The sequence below is a fragment of the Sorex fumeus genome, unplaced genomic scaffold, assembly GCF_029834395.1.
Source record: "Sorex fumeus unplaced genomic scaffold, SorFum_2.1 ptg000002l, whole genome shotgun sequence".
Lineage (NCBI taxonomy): Eukaryota > Metazoa > Chordata > Mammalia > Eulipotyphla > Soricidae > Sorex > Sorex fumeus.
In genome coordinates, this window is record NW_026606059.1 from 14,063,847 (window position 1) to 14,080,968 (window position 17,122).

General features: G+C 38.9%; 1 protein-coding gene across 1 annotated transcript in view; it reads right to left on the reverse strand.

Moving 5' to 3' along the window:
* The window catches only part of CNBD1 (cyclic nucleotide binding domain containing 1), a 400,318-nt gene that overhangs the window by 122,199 nt on the left and 260,997 nt on the right, over positions 1-17,122 (reverse strand). Inside the window, exon 9 of the mRNA XM_056112619.1 lies at positions 579-685. Within this exon, the coding sequence (XP_055968594.1) occupies positions 579-685 (107 nt within the window). The remainder of the gene's footprint in view (positions 1-578; positions 686-17,122) is intronic.

The window sequence follows — 17,122 nt, forward strand, 5'->3', positions numbered from 1 at the left end:
TTAACTAATTCAGCATGCTTATAGTGGTGCCTTATGTTTTTAATTTGTATTTTTCATTAAAAAACCTTATCTGTCACTGTCACTGTCCTCCCATTGTTCATCGATTTGCTGGAGCAGGCCCAGTAACATTGTGAGACTTGTTACTGTGTTTGGCATATCAAAAACATCACAGGTAGCTTGCCAGACTTTGCCGCCTGGGAGAGATACTCTTGGTAGCTTGCCGGGTTCTCTGAGAAGGGCGGAGGAATAGAACCCAGGTTACCGTGTTGGCCGCATGCAAGGCAAACGCCCTACCAGCTGTGCTATCGCTCCAGCCCCAAAAAGCATATGAATAATATTTTATTATGATTATCGGCCATTATTATGTGTTTTGAACACTATATATTTTACAATTCATAGTAACTTATCCCACGGCTCAAAGAAAAGTAAAGCAAAAGGTGGTCAAAATATTGAAGAGAAATTTCACAAAAGAATCCCAGAGGTCCAATAGATATAGAAAATACATTCTAAGTATTTTATTCATTATTTATTATAGTTCATAAATTTAAGAAGTAGAGAAAATGCAATTTCAAGCTTACCATTTTGGTGTGTAGATTCACAAATGCTATAATATTTCTATAAATTTCACAATATCCAGAGTTAATAAAGGCTACAAAAGTAATTATACTTCCGCTTTCAGCTATCACTAAAAACAAAAGAAAATTTGTTTTATACTTTTGAATGAGAATTTTTTTAATACTATGACAATAAAAACACTTATTTCATTCAAAAGATGCTAATGAGAAATTTCTCAATGGATCACAATTTGCATCTCATATATCATGCTATCATTGTATCACTGTCATCCTGTTGTTCATCGATTTCCACGAGCAGGCACCAGTAACGTCTCCTTCATCCTAGCCCTGAGATTTTAGAAAGTGCCACATTCAAAGCTCTTTCAGGGTCAGGAGAATGAGACCCATCATTGTTACTGGGTTTTGGCATATTGAATACGTCACGGGGAGTTTGCCAGACTCTGCCGTGTGGACAGGATACTTTTGGTAGCCTGCCAGGTTCTCCAGAGTAAGAACTAGATAATAAGATATCTGGGTGGGGAGGGAAACTCAACCCACTCTCCTCCAAGGTGTTTCACTAATAAAATTTTTTTTAAAAAAGTAATCTTTTAAATGATTAAAAATTTTATACTTGCTACTTATATCTATAGATAGCAGATAGTAGTAAATATATAAATATAGAAGTAAACATTTATAGGCAGTGACATATTCATAGAGAAATGAACAGAAGCATATGGAAAGACCAAATTTGTAATATATTTAACTTTTACGATATCAATATTTCTACTAGTTATGACTAATTTTTAAGCTGCCAGTGGTTCAACAACTGTTTCACAAAATGCAATAAGTAACAGTTGTTTAGCTTAAGTCTATTCCGCAGTCAACAGCAATATTCTATGACCTATAGTGTAGTGAAAAGCATTGGTTTTGAAGCAATAATGCGATCATTTGGAGGATGATTCTTCCACAATTTATGTGACCTTAGATATATTAAATAACTTCTCTAAGCTTCAAAATTTTCATCTTCAAAATACAAAATTTTGGAGTCTATATTTTATATGTGGCACTTAATTTAAAAGATTTAATATGATACTAACATATTTTAATGTAATAAGTCATATTAACAACATCCCTACTTGATCCAGTTTGTGAGTCCCTTTAAGGAAAAATTATACTTGAAAGTGAAAGGAATACCACAGTTCTAGCTATCAACGAGTTAATAGAAATTTAAATAAAAATAATCACCACTTACAATCCATTTTTAATTACCTAAAATTCAATTTGAAGACTTTAGAAATATTAAAATAACTGTTTGAACTCTTCCAAATTGATTGGTGCTCAGTTTATTCTGAATAGAGATGCATCTAAACAGGTATTTAAAAACCTATTTTTGTTAACTTCAGAATTGTACTGTAAGCCTTTTATTAAAAACAAACAAATAAATAAATAATGCCTTCTATGTGTAAAGGAGCAAGCATTGAAGACTCCGTCCTATTCTCACACCCAAGGACTCCTCTCAGCCTCAGAGAAAGCCCTCTGAAAGAATCCTAGACAGCTCATACATCCCCTGGAGCAGGGTGGTTGTTTGCCCATATGAAAAAGGACAGGTCATGGTCCACCAGGATTCATTGGCCGCTGTTGCCCACCCAGGCAGCCTTCAGAGAGACCACCCCTCCACCCCCGCTCTGCTCATAACCTTACATTTCTTCAAACTTATTTCCCAGCAAGTCCTATATAAACATCTAGTCCTAAGCTTTGAGTAAAATGGGAACTTTTGAGGGCAAATACTATCATCTTCTCTCTTTGCTAACACCTGAATAAAGTCTTTTTTTTTTCTTTTTACCATCAATCCTATTTCTCTACTGATCAGCTTTCAGTTGGGGAGCAAGTGATTTTGGCATACATCATATCAGAGATTCCGGAAGATCACAGGAATTTTTCTTTGTGGTAAAGATGAGGAAACAATGGGGATGTTAACTCCCCCCCACCCCCCCAGCAAATTTCAAGATGATCCTTTTTCTTTGTGGAGACCCTCTAGCTGAGTGATCAGTTATGGTCGTTATAATATGACAAATGTTTCTTTTAATGGAATATAGCAAAAACTCAAGAAGTCTGTATCTATACACTTAAATAAAAAAAATTGATACTACAGTCTTGACAAGAAAAAAGAATCAAACCAATTAACTCTAAAAAAAAATCATCATTTCTCTCTTTGTATTTCTTAGCTTGACCCAGCCTCTAATCCTGATTTGCATTACTAAAACACTGTGCCTGTGATGTCAAAAATATGTGTTGTGAGACCTGAGAGATAGCAAAGTGTATGCAACTGAAATGGGTTTGGTCCCTGGCACCTAATATAGTTCGCTGAACCCGCCAAGCAAGTGATCTCTAGTACAATGCCAGGAGTAAACCCTGAGCACTGATGGGTGTGACCCCCAACAGAATTAATAATATACAATGATTTTAACACAATTTAAAATAAAAATATTTATTCATGAACTATGTAAATAAAAATATTATGATGAACACTGTACATTAAGGAAATAAAGTTGATTTCTGTTTAAAAATAGATTTTAACAGATTCATTAAATTTTACTTATATTCTAAAACTCTCAAGCACAGACAATTTTAAAAAGAACACACACAAGAAAGTTTAATTTTATCCTAAAGATATATTTGGAATTGTCTATTCCTTTTCTTTGTTTCTTCAACTTAACATAGGAGCAAGCCCATCTGCTAAGTTGCCTTTCTTCTCTGAATATTTTGGCGGGGTGGGGGGGGGGGGGTCTCCCAAGTGCTGCTCAAATGGTCCAGGAACTCCTTTTTGTGAATTTCAGGCAGAGATTCTGCTTAGATCCTGTTGTGTTGGGGATTATTGTAACACCCAGTAATGCTCAGGGCCCTTTAGAGCCACACCCCCTGGGCCCTGGGGAACTACCACCAAAGTCTGCCAGTGGGGAAGAAGGCATTCTCTTTGAAATCCCAAGGAGTTCTCCAAGGGAAAATCCCCATCACAGATTTCCTGAATATATATTGTTCTCACAACCATGGTACTAAATAGAATAGGAAAGAACAAAGAACAAATTTCTCTAAAATTTTCTAACCATATCATGTCACACAGGTCAGCATCCATAAATTCCCATGAGACACTAAACATGTGTTAAAATAACCATTTTATTGAGATATAATTGTTTTTAACATAAGTTTAGGCCTACTATATTATAATCTGTCATGTGTATATACTATATCATGAGTACAAAATTTATTTTGGGACCTGAATGATAGCACAGTGGGTAGGGCGTTGGCTTTGCACGTGGCCAACCTGGGTTCAATTCCTGGCATCCCATATGGTCCCCAAGCACTGCCAGGAGTAATTCCTTAGTGCAGAGCCAGGGATAGCCCCTGAGCATTGCTGGGTGTGACTCAAAAAGCAAAAAAAAAAATTATTTTGGAGCCAGAGCAATACTACAGCAGCTAAGAGCACTTGCTTTGTAAGTGGCCATCCAGGTTTGACTACCTGTAACCCATAGGGTCCCCAAACCCACCAGGAGTGATCCCTAAGCACAAAGCCAGTAGCAAAGCTCTGAACATTTCTGGGTATGATCCAAAAACAGTCTTTCCAAGTTTTCTAGTTCACGCTTATCTTTCTTTTGACAGTATATATTTTAGAAATGTATACTTTACATTTTGTTTTTCATCTCATTAAATTTATTTTCTACTGCTTTCATTGTTCTTAGATCTTCAAGAACATTTCATTTGCTTGCAATTTTCTCTTTTTAATTTCATTTCACAAATATTGTGTCTGTGGAGTTATTTCTTCACAGTTCATTGAACTCCGTTCTTTTACTATTTTTTGAAAGTGTCCTTTTTAGTCTTGCTTTTGTTTTCCAAGTCTCTGGTTTCAAATGATTAGTTCATTTATTCTTCCTCTTCTTTGTTTCCTGATAAATGTTTTGACAATACACATTTTTAAAAAGACTACTCCGACTGCATCTTATATACTCTGAAAAAAAAGGAATTTTTGTCACATCTTGGAGAAGAATTGATTTTACCCCAATTAGTGGGGTATAGTAATATATTTAGTTTCCAGATACTACTAACTATAATTTTGCTGCCAGTTTTGTTTGTGTTTTTGACCACACCCATCGATCAGGGCTGATTCCTGACTCTACACTCAAGGATTAATACTAGTGGTCTTGGGGGACTGACCACATCAGGGGCCAGGACTCAAGCCTGAGTAGGCTGTGTACAAGGCAAATGCCCTACCCACTGGACTCTCTCTATGGATCCTCTTGTTAACATTTCAAAATCAATTCCAAGGCATTGAAGAGATAGTACAGCACTTACTTTGTATGTGTCTGCTCTGGGTTCAATCCCTGTTACCACATACTATTGATCTCCTAAGCCACAGGACTGATCCCTGAACACAGAGCCAAGAGTGAACCCTGAGCACAGCTTGGTATGGGCCCCCAAAAGCCCAAATTTTTATTTTTATTTATTTATTTTTTGCTTTTTGGGTCACACCTGGTGATGCACAGGGGTTACTCCTGGATCTGCACTCAGGAATTACCCCTGCCGGTGCTCAGGGGACCATATGGGATGCTGGGAATCGAACCTGGGTTGTCTGCGTGCAATGCAAATGCCCTACCTGCTGTGCTATTGCTCTAGCCCCCCAAAGCCCCAAATTTTAAAAAGCTATGATGCATCTTCATTCATAATAGGTATCCAATAAAATTGGTCACGTAATGTATATCATTAAATACTTAATATATTTTTCTATTTTATTCTCTTTTGGGTTCTGGGTTCAGGTTCACATAGGGTGATACTCAGAGCTAACTCCTGGCCCTTCTCTCAAGGAGCACTTCCAGCAGGTCTGGGAGAGAATATGCAATGCCCAAGACCCAATCTGGATTGGCTGTGTGCTTCTATTTCTTTGTTTCCGATAGACTTTTCTAAGTACTTGGTATTTAATGAAGGATAGAATCCATTTATTTATGCAGTTAGCATTTATCTATTTTTATAGATTTTCATGTGTAATATTTATTTTAAATACTAGACTCTCCATTTGCCTGTGGTAAACTTTATATACTGATCACTACTTAATCTTTATCATAATATAAATTGTGAAACATATTAGCACAGCGGGTATGGCGTTCGCCTTACAAGCGGCCAACATGGCCGACCCGAGTTCGATTCCTCCGCCCCTCTCGGAGAGCCCGGCAAGCTACCGAGAGTATTGGATATGCCAGACACAGTAACAACAAAGCCTCCAATGGAGACGTTACTGGGCCCGCTCGAGCAAATTGACGATCAACGGGAGGGCCTTTAGTTCTCATAATTTTATCGTTTTATTTTTGCTGTTTTCTAGACACTGAAATCAAGTTCTCTTCATATAGTACTAGAGAGGTTGCACAAGCCTTAAGACACTTGTATTGCATACAGTCACCCCTTTTCCTATTTCTGGCATAATATTCATGAGTAGCACCAGGAATGACTTCTCAGCACAGAGCCATCAGTAAGCCCTAAAAACCCCCCACTGTGGCGCAGTGCCACCTCCCTCCAAAAGAAGATATTACTAATAAAAGTAATGTTTGATATTTAATGTGTTTGTATTATTTATTTATAATCTGAATAATATATAAGGTAAGAACTTGATCTCAATGGACAAAAGTCCCACAATGACTGCTAAAGATTTTATACCATGTTCATTGATGTGAAATGTGCCTGTTAAGTACAAATTGATAGTTGCGAAGCACTTTTTTGCACGGACTTTATTGTGATTTTGTGTCTAACACTAATTATTTTTACTTTATCACTTATATCACTTGTCATCCTGTTGCTCATCAATTTGCTACAGTGGGGGCCAGTAATGTCTCCATTTGTCCCTATCACATGCCAGCATAGCCCAATGACATATTGGGGACTCTAGACGTTATAATATGCTACTTTTTGGGGTGGGGGTCACACTCGGCATTGTACAGATGTTACTCCTGGCTCATGTACTTAGGAATTACTCCTGGTGGTGCTCGGGGGACCATATGAGATTCTGGGAGTTGAACCCAGGTCAGCCGCATGCAAGGCAAACACCTACACACTGTGCTACCACTCCAGCTCATTATAATATGATTTTTACCACAGTGATATCAATACCACCATTAAAATTTTAATAAGGAAGATTTTTTGAAACATAATATGTGTTTGCTCTTGCAGTTAAAATTGTTATCCAATGTTTCATAATTCAGGTTCATGTCTTTATCTATTTCATTGTTTATCCTAATTGTGATGTTATCTATGATGTGAATTTTCACATGCTTTCATCAACTATGACTTTTGATTATATTTAGTCCAATGGAGACTATAAAATATGAATTCTATAAAAGAGAATGTAAGTTTACCTACAGAACCCAAAGCATTCTCTGGTGATACTTCACAATTCAACACATACTCTGGTGAATCATTTTGTAACAGAGTTTAAACACTCTTACCAAAGACCACAACTACTATTGAATGACCTATAGCTGTCAGGGCAGTGATATACTAATAATTCTTTCCTTTTCTCCTTCAAATATAAACATTTTGGTTTTTCAAAGTCCTTGAAAACTTTACCATTTCGTAATTTTCCCTTTATATTCACCTTTGTATGTTCACCTCCTTTAAACTCTCTCCACCATCATTCTAATTTAACATACCATTTACCGTCTACACTGTTATTAATACCTGTTACTTGCAATAGCAGCACACACACAGAAAAAAAGATTCCCTTGGACACAGAAAGCCTGATAGAGTCCTTATGGTAACCACAAAAGGAAAAATATAGAGTGATGAGATTGGACAATAAACAGAGTAAAGAATTCCAAGCAAAATGGCAGATAGAAATAAGGGATATATAGCAGAAATATAAAACTATCAAACAAAAGACATAATGACAGTAATCCCATATTTCAATACTCAATCTAAATCAGAATGGTCCTAGCTCATCAATAAAAAGATAGAGAGTGACTGGATGGATATAAAAGCACAATCAAACAATGCTATGCATATAAAAAAATGTGCATAAGTCTTAAAGACAAACTTAGGTTCAAAGTGAATGATTGCACACAGGTGTTCCAATACTGCAGGAAAAAGAGCCAGATATATTTCAACTAAAAAGTATGTGGGAAAATTGAATATTGCATATGATTATTGAAGGGTCAGTTCTTCAGAGTCAGTATTTATTCACACAAGCTAAAGACATCTACGCATACTAAATTTACAAAATTAAAATTGTTTCTAGGCTTCAAGAGATAGACTGACAGCAACAGGAATTATGAAAGGTGTCTAAGCATTCTAGAGAATGATGGACAGAACCTCCAAAGAAGCAGTAGGAAATATTGGTGAAATGATCTTAACAGATAGAAGGAATTGGCAAAATGAACTTAACAGATACATTCAGGGAGAACAATTTCTAAAGAATGTGTATACATTCTTAAAGGGCACATGAAACATTCTCTAATATACATCATATGTTTGAACATAAAGTAATTTTTCATAAACATGAAAACCAAAATTTTATAGCATCTTTTCCAATCAAAACAGCAGGAAACTAGATTGATATCTAATCTCATGTCATGTTCTTTAATTACAAGAACATGGAAATAAGCACACATGTGATAAAAACAACATGCTTCTGAATAAGTCTTTGGTCAATGAGTGAATCAAAGGAGACATGTAAAGATTACCTAGAGATCAATGAAAATAAGGAAGAAGTTGTGAATCTCCTGAAATGTAGCAAAAGCAGTACCAAGATGGAAATTGATGCCAATAAAGCCCACATCAATAAATAATAAAAGTTTCAAGTAAGGGTTACAATTTGTAGAAAAGAAGAAAGGAAATAATCAAACGCAACACAAAAAAATGAGCTAGAAAAAAATATATTTAAAGTCAATGAAACATAGTTTTGTTCTTTGAACGAATCAATAAAATTAATAAGTCTCTCATAAGGTACATCAAGAAAAAAAAGAGATAAATCCTAATTAAAAAATTCAAAAAAGAAGCAAAATAAAAAACACACCCCAGAAATACAAAGGATCATGAGACTATTATTAATAACATATGCAAACAATTGAACAACCCTTAAAATATTATGGGTAACCTTCTAAATTTGTAACTAAGAAGAAGTAGTTTGAGCACATCGTTCAAATGTAAAGACACAAAGCAGTAATCAAGTCTTTCCAGATCGAAATTATAGAATACATAAGTGAATTCTATAAACTATCCACGAGGAGAGGATTGAGACATCAACACACCAGAACAGAATCCTGCCGATTCTCTGAGATTCGTGTTCAAACAACAAAGATGCAGCGAGTATCAGTATGTAGATACTGGGACTGGAGAGAGGCCAAGAGGCTTTTGAAAAGAGTCTGATGGTGGAAGCCAACCAAGGCAGAGATAGAGCAGGGGTGTCGAGGGACACAGAATTCCTCTTGCTTGCCAGCTACCCAATAGCTCAAAGCCTAAAGGGAAATCTGGTCCTTGGTCTCAGAGGAGCCGGGGGAAAGAAGTTTCTGCATCCGTGCATCTGTAGGTAATCAAAGCAGAGGCATCTACAGTAGGTGGCATCATACAACTGCAAAAGTTGTCTTGCCTTCCAATCCAGGTGCCCCCCGCAGAGGATCATCCCCCCTCCCAAAAGCTTCCTGTAGTGCCACAGCAGTTTAAATCCAACATCTGAAACAACTGGACAAGACTGAGGCACGAGACACTACAGACTCATTCATAACTCTCAGAGAGCAGCATGTATAAGGAGGGCGTACCCACTAAACTTAATGAATGGAAACCACCCAGAAGGCTCTACAAGCAACAACCGGTCCTACCAAGCCTCAGTGACCTTAGAGACACCATGAGAAGGATAGTTCAAGAGCTCAAAAAAAAAACCATGTTAATAAAGCCACAACATGCGAGAATGTTAATAAAGCACGGAATCTGAGCGTGGAAACAAAAAAACTGAAATTAGAGGAGGCAAAACTAAAGATCATGATGGGTGAAACAGCAAACTCAGATGCAGAGTAACAAATCAGAGACCTCAAAGTTCAGGTTCAGGTGCCATTAGCCTTAAGAAAATAACAGAAGGTGTTGTTTTTTTTAATCTGAAAAGAAATAAACAGCATAACAGAGAATAAAGGGATGAGATAGAGAGGAACAACATCAGAATCTAGAAGTACTCAAGGAACAGAAAGTTGAGATGAACAAAGAACTGTTAACCAAAGAATCATAACTCAGAATTCCCCAGAGTGGATAACATGCACCCAAATAGTCTCAATGGAAATAAACCCGAATAGAAAAATTCCAAGATACATTATTATCAATATGACGAAAAGTTATTGGAACAAAGGGGGAGGGGCAGGTGGGAGGAACTTATAGTCTTTTTTGATGATGAGATTTAAATTTCACTGGCGAGTATGGTACATCCTGCACACATATAGCTTAACATGCTATGTTAAGGTATAGAACTTAAGTTCCATACTGTTGTGAACCAATGATAAGCCACTATAAATTGTCAGAAAAAAGTTCAGCAATATTTGGACTGACATCCACATCAAAATTTTGTTCAGTGAAATGAGAAAATGAGTTAATTTCACAGGAGTCTTCTGAGGTCAAAACACATAACCTAACAATCTGCAAAAGATAGTGCTTTACCAAGAGCACTAAATTAACAGAGAATTATTTTTGTATTTGTGTAGAAAAAAAGGCTTCTTAATTTTTCAGCTTGACAATCATACTCTTTAATCATAAATTCTAGTTAATCATGGTAAATTTCCATTCAACAATGATTCTCTGATTAGTTATTTCACTCTGACACTACCTAACCATCAGAATTGATTCCCAATAAATTACTTAATAATCACATAATCAACAAACTAGTTGGTATACTTTAAATAATTTGAACCATTATTTCACATGAGCAAGAGTAAGATGATTTATTATATGCCTAATCAGATATATTGATATTTATAATATGTCTAATGTTCACTTATAATAAAGATTTTATATTATGCTCATTGATTTAAACTATTACTAATTTATAATATTACTGACAAAGTTAATATCCAAAATATGTAAAAAAAAAACTCAACTTCCAGAAAAAAACAAATAATCCAATCAATGATCAAAGGGCTGGATTAAGAGCATTTCAATAGATAATATGCATGTGGTTCACAAACATAAAAAAAAACACTTGGTGTCACTTATTATTAGGGAAATTCCAATCAAAATTGGAAATACTAATAATGTGTACTATTCTGACCAAGACTTAGTATTTGTTAAATCTTGGGTCTGATTCCCTGTACCAGCAGACCCTGGCAGGAGTGAGTCTGCTTCCCAGGGCCACAAGATGGGTTCCTGCAACAGCAGCATCAGCTGCAGTGACAAAAGGAAATGGTCTCAGATCTTCACCAAGTTAAACTTGCCTTGTGCTATAAGATGGTTGGAACCGATTGTTCACATCACACCCAGAGTAGTTCAGTCACTCTACACGAGATTCATGCAAGGCTGCATTTCGGTACTCTATTGCTGAGAATGTCCATTTTGTGCAGATTGAGTAGAAAAGAGTCAGGCATTAGGCGTGTGGCTTAGAGTGCTGCCTCACAAGCTGAAGGCAGCAGCTCCCACCCGGAGTTCCACCACCTGGGCTGAGTCTGGCCATTCCACGCCACTCTCTGTGATTGGCAGCTCGGCTAACTGTGATTCTTGGGAGTCACATGCAGTTCCCTGATGCCTTACAATGCGTCTGTGAGCACTTCAAGCTGATGAGTGAGCCCCAATCAGCACCACGGCCACAACTAACTGTTAATAACACTAACTGCGACCAGGGCTTGGGATTTAGAAGGGAAAACACTATCAAAAAATTAATATTGTAGCTTTCTTACAGTGAGTTTTATGTATGAGTTTATATCTTTTGGAGGCAATTAATCAGTGTTTTCTGTTTTTTCACTTTACATTTTAATTGGGCTGGAGCGAGAGCCCAGTGGGTGGGTTGTTTGCCTTGCACGTGGCCGGCCCTACAGACCCAGGTTTGATTCTTCCGCCCCTCTCGGAGAGCCCGGCAAGCCCCTGAGAGTATCTCGCCCGCACAGCAAAGCCTGCAAGCTACCCACGATGTATTTGAGATGCCAAACACAGTAACAAGTCTCACAATGGAGATGTTACTGAGCCTGCTCAAGCAAATCGATGAACAACGGGAGGACAGTGCAGTGCTACATTTTCATTAGGTAAAATGTTGATTTGCAAGAGTTCAAATGTCTTATATGCTTTAGGGATACAATGTTATCACACCCCCAAGTGCTAATAGATCTTCACCTTAGTCCATCAGATGCTTCCTGTCCATATTTCCCAGAGTGGTGACCTCAGTTTTGTAATAAAAATCAGAATTGAAAGCAAAGGACTGTTTCCATTTTTTCATTTTTTATACCACAGATGGAGGAGACCCTTCATTAGTTGTCTTTCTTCTTGCTGACCATGGGACCCCCCACCCCAGTTTCCACTCAGTTGGGGAGAGTACTGAGAACAAAATAGTAATTGGGGGGACATGAAGCTGCTTCAGAAAATCCATGGTGTGACCGAAAATACAAGAGATTATGAGTTCTGACAAAAGAAAGGAGGCCTGAGAGACATCTCTATGGGTTGAGCACATGTTTTGCGGATTGGGGAGAGGGGTTCGATTCACAGCACACAGGGTCCACTAGTCTAACGTGACTGAAACCTGAGCACCAGCCAGGAATAGATCCCAAGCATAGCCGGGTGTCCTCTAGGAGCAAGAAAAGCAATTTTTTCAACATTTTAAAGTTTTTTTTTAAAATTTTAATGGAAAAGTATGCAGTAAATCTTTCTCTTAGAAGGGTTCAGGCATATATCCAGAAAAGTCTTTTCCACAAAAGATTTGGGAAACCCCAGAAAGAAGGATGGGAAGCACTAGACCCGCTTTGTCCCCTCAAAGGACCTGAAATTAAATTTATTTGGACCAATAATTTGTGAAAAAACCAAGAAATTGATTAAAACCTTTTTCTAACCAGGCAAGTGCAAGAAAAACCGCACGACGTGGGGTGGGTAAACGCTTTGCGGGATGGGAAAACTCAGCATAGTCTTTCACTAGCCTAGAAAGGAAGCTTTCTGCTACCAACTTCTTTTCTGGCAGTAGACACACACGTACTGACGTTTCGCAAGAAATCGCGAGTTAATAAAGATTATCATCCTTGGCTCTAAGTGCCATGGGGCCGGTTGAGAACGTGTTCAGAGGCAGTCCCAGAATCTGAAGTACCAATAATTCACACTAGGTGGCGATACGGAGTTGAATGTAGCTCTCTCCAAGAGGACTCTGTCCCGGGAAACGTTTGAATGACACACTTAAAGGATCCAGCTAACTGACCACAGCAAGTCGTCCTTACAATTTAAAAGCATGCCACGAAGCTAGGGGAGATAGTCAGGAATTGGGGAAGGCATACACTGAGAAATAGGGTAATATTAACCATGGTAAGAAACATTTTTTTACATTCAATTTTTCTCATAATTTTATTTTTTTTTACTGTTTTCTCTCCTTTTTTTTGGGAGGGAGGGGGGCTTCATATGGCAGAACTCACGTGGTACCTCTCTCAGTTCTTTAACTTTTGAGTGGTTCCTAGTCATATGGGGGACCATTTGCCGAGTTTGCATGCATTGTATGTGCTGGACAGGTTGATCTCTCTGATTGTGTTTATTGGTCTTCTAGGTTAGGGAACACAGTTGCAACGTTGTTACCATTACTGCACTTCACTAGCACCTCCGAATTGCCCAGGACCCTTCTGTTATGGTCCGAATGTTACTTTTAGTCCACCTTTCCAATCATCCTCCCTACCTTCCCTCACCCCACCTTTGGTAATCTCCGTTCTGTAATTCAGAGCTAAGAGTTTGTCATTGTTTCTATAGACCGAAAATGATTGCCACTCAATGCCTCTTTTGCAAACCACAGCACCCAAAAGGAGAGAGATTACAAAAGGGAATGCCCTGCCACAGAGGCTGGGGGGATGGGGGGGATGGAGGTGGGAGGGATACTGGGATTAGTGGTGGTGGAGAATGGGCACTGATGGAAGGATGGGTACTTGATCACTGTATAACTGAAACCCAAACACAAAAGTTTGTAAGTCTACAACTGTATCTCATGGTGTTTCACTAATAAAATTTTTAAAAAATAAATAAAAAGAGTTTGTCATTGTTTGATACTATCTGAAGGAACATATCTTGATCACTTGATACCCCATTACTCATCGATTTGCTTAAGCAGGCGCCAGTAACGTCTCCATCCATCCCTGTTGTGTGCTACCATAGCCCAATGTCATCTGCTTATTCTAGGAATATGAACAGCCTCAAACCGATCATTCAATGTCTTGATGAGGAAGTCTGACCATCTCGTAGGTGGGTGTCCACACAATCTTTTGACGTCCCAGGGAATCCAGTCAGTAATGGCTCTAGTTCAGTGGTCGTCTCTAAATCTCATTACATGTACAGTCCATCTGAATTTTGATGCCTTGGCAAATGAGACAACGTCCTTGATTCTTGAGCGTTGAAGGAGATCAGAATTCCGGAGTCTCTCATTTGAGTGAAGCATGATACTTCAAGCATAGCTCTTTCGATTCCTCTTTGAGAGACCCGAATAGCGTTCTCATCCTGGTTTCGTAGGGCCCAGGTCTCTGAGGCATATGTTAATGTGGGAAGAACAGTGGAATTGAAGAGATGTGCTCAGAGTTGGAGGTACTTTGTCCTCTTAGTTATTTCAACACTCTTGAAGGCATTCCAAGCCGCTCTCTACCTCCTGCGTAATTCAGGTGCCAGGTCATTAGTCATGTTGACTTCTTGACCTAGGTATATATAACTGTTGCATTCGGAGATGGTCATTCTGTTGAGAGTAAATGGAACATCAGGAGCAAGACTGTTTCTCATGAACATTGTCTTTGTGAGATTCATTTGTAATTCGACCTTTCCACACTTATGGTCGAAGTCGGCCAGCATTTGTACCGCTTGGTTGATGTTTGGTGTTATTAGAACAATGTCATCAGCAAAATGGAAGTGGTGTAGTTGCCAACCATCTATCTTCACTCCCATTCCTTCCCATTCCAGTCGTCGCATGACATTATCAAGGGTGACATTAAAGAGTTTCAGTGAAATAGTATCACCCTACTGAACCCCTTTCTTGACATGGGTGATTACTTCTTTGTAGAATGGTGAGATCCTGGTAGTGAATCCGTAATACAGCTCACGAAGGATCCTGATGTATTGAGTTTGAATACCCTGATTGGCTAGGACTTCGATGACCACTTCCATCTCAACAGAATCAAAGGCCTTCTTTAAATCAATGAATGTTAGACAGAGCGGCATCTTGAACTCCTGAGAAAACTCAATGAGCTTGATTATCATGTGGATATGGTCGATGGTGCTGAATCCTATTCGGAACCCGGCTTGCTCACATGGTTGTCCTTCATCGAGTGTTCTGCCAATCCTATTTAAGATGACTCAAGTGAACAGCTTGTAGATGACAGACAATAGGCAGATTGGGTGATAGTTGCCAATGTCGTGGATGTCTCCCTTCTTGTACAGTAGTACAGTCCTGCTGGCTTTTCACTGGGACGGAACCTTGCATTCAGACAGGTAGCGTGTGAAGAGCTGAGACAGTGTATTGATGAGTACTGACGGTGAGTTCTACAGGTATTCAGGTCTGACCTTATCTGGGCCAGGTGCTCTTTGTTTCCTTACCGACGAGATGGTGTGTTGAGTTTTGGAAGGGAGAACATTGGGAATGACATATCCATCCTGCGGAATTTGGTATGTGGGCAACTGGACATGGCTATTAAAGAGATCTGAGTAGAAGTCGTGAGTAATCTTCTCCAGTGCCCTTCTGGAGATGTGGTAGACCCATCAGGATGTCGGAGGGCAGTCATCTTGGTCTTGTAGTTGATGAAGAACAGGCAGGCATTACGAATGCTTTACCCGGCTTCTGCTGCATCTGCCAGCACCGCTGCTCTCCTATCTTTGAGGTCATCCTCAATCGCTTCTCTGCACTGTTTTGCCAGTTCAGACGTTCGCTTGTGGTTGCCTGAGGCAAGCGCCAAGCCACATTGGCGAATAAGTTCAAGAGTGTTCGAAGAAAGGCATTTTTTTGTGGTTATCTCTCTATTGGCAATCCTTGCACAATCATGGAGGTGCTGAACCATTCGGTCGTATTCCTCATCAATGTTGTCAATGACGGCATCTTTCCATGTTGCCGCAACAGAGCCAAAGCGCTCCCAGTTGGATTCACCAAAATTTACCCTTCGGAATTCAAAATATAATCATTCTCAAAGAATGCAAAAGGAACACAGAAAATGTTCAATGACTACAAACATCAAAAGAGATAACTCATTGAGTCGGAAAAATGAGGTGGGATAGGAGAAACAGAGAAGAACCAAACACAATTTATGATACAGATAAATCAAATAACTGACTTGGAAAATTCACCAGATAGACTGAATGCTGTCTAGTTTTATCCCATGCGAGGAATTTCTTTTGGCCCAAAACCAGACAAAAGAAAGGATCAAAAATTTAAAAGGCATAATTTTTCAAATCACAAATAAAAGAAAATTATAGGAATTCCCAGAAGATGAAAAAGAGGAAGCAAACTTGATGGCTTAACACTTCTAAAATTTACGAAAAATAAATATTTTTAGGCCCTCCCGTTGATCGTCGATTTGCTCGAGCGGGCCCAGTAACGTCTCCATTGGAGACTTTGTTGTTACTGTGTCTGGCATATCGAATACTCTCGGTAGCTTGCCGGGCTCTCCAAAACATAATTCACTTCAACTAGGATAAATCTGCTGACATCTAGAGATGCATAATGGAATTGTCAGAAATTATAAAGCACAATTTGAGAGAAGCAATAAGTAGATCATGCACAAGGTAGGTCTAGAGAAATTCAGTATAATCTTAGGCCTGTAGTTAACAATTAATGACACTTTACTACTAGTAAAGTCTTTACTACTAGTAAAGTCTTGTGGTTTTTAGCACACTGTAGCACTGTTTTTCTATTGTTCATGGATTTGCTCGAGCGGGCACCAGTAACGTCTCCATTGTGAGACTTGTTGTTACTGTTTTTGGCATATCAAATTCGCCACGGGGTGCTTGCCAGGCTCTGCCATGTGAGAAGGATGGAGGAATCAAACCCAGTTTGGCCCCGTAAAAGACAAACGCCCTACCTGCGGTGCTAACAGACTTAACCTGTGAGACATAACAAATTTTTATTACATTTCCATCAAATAGCACAGAGGTAGGGCGTTTGCCTTGCACGCAGCCAACATGGCCGACCTGAGTTCGATTCCTCCGCCCCTCTCGGAGAGCCCGGCAAGCTACCGAGAGTATCTCGCCTGCCCGGCAGAGCCTGGGAAGCTCCCCGTGACGTATTTGATATGCCAGACACAGTAACAACAAGTCTCCAATGGAGACGTTACTGGGCCCGCTCGAGCAAATCGATGAACAACGGGAGGGCCTTTATCTTTATCTTTCCATCAAATAAACCATGAGTCAGTTCCTCT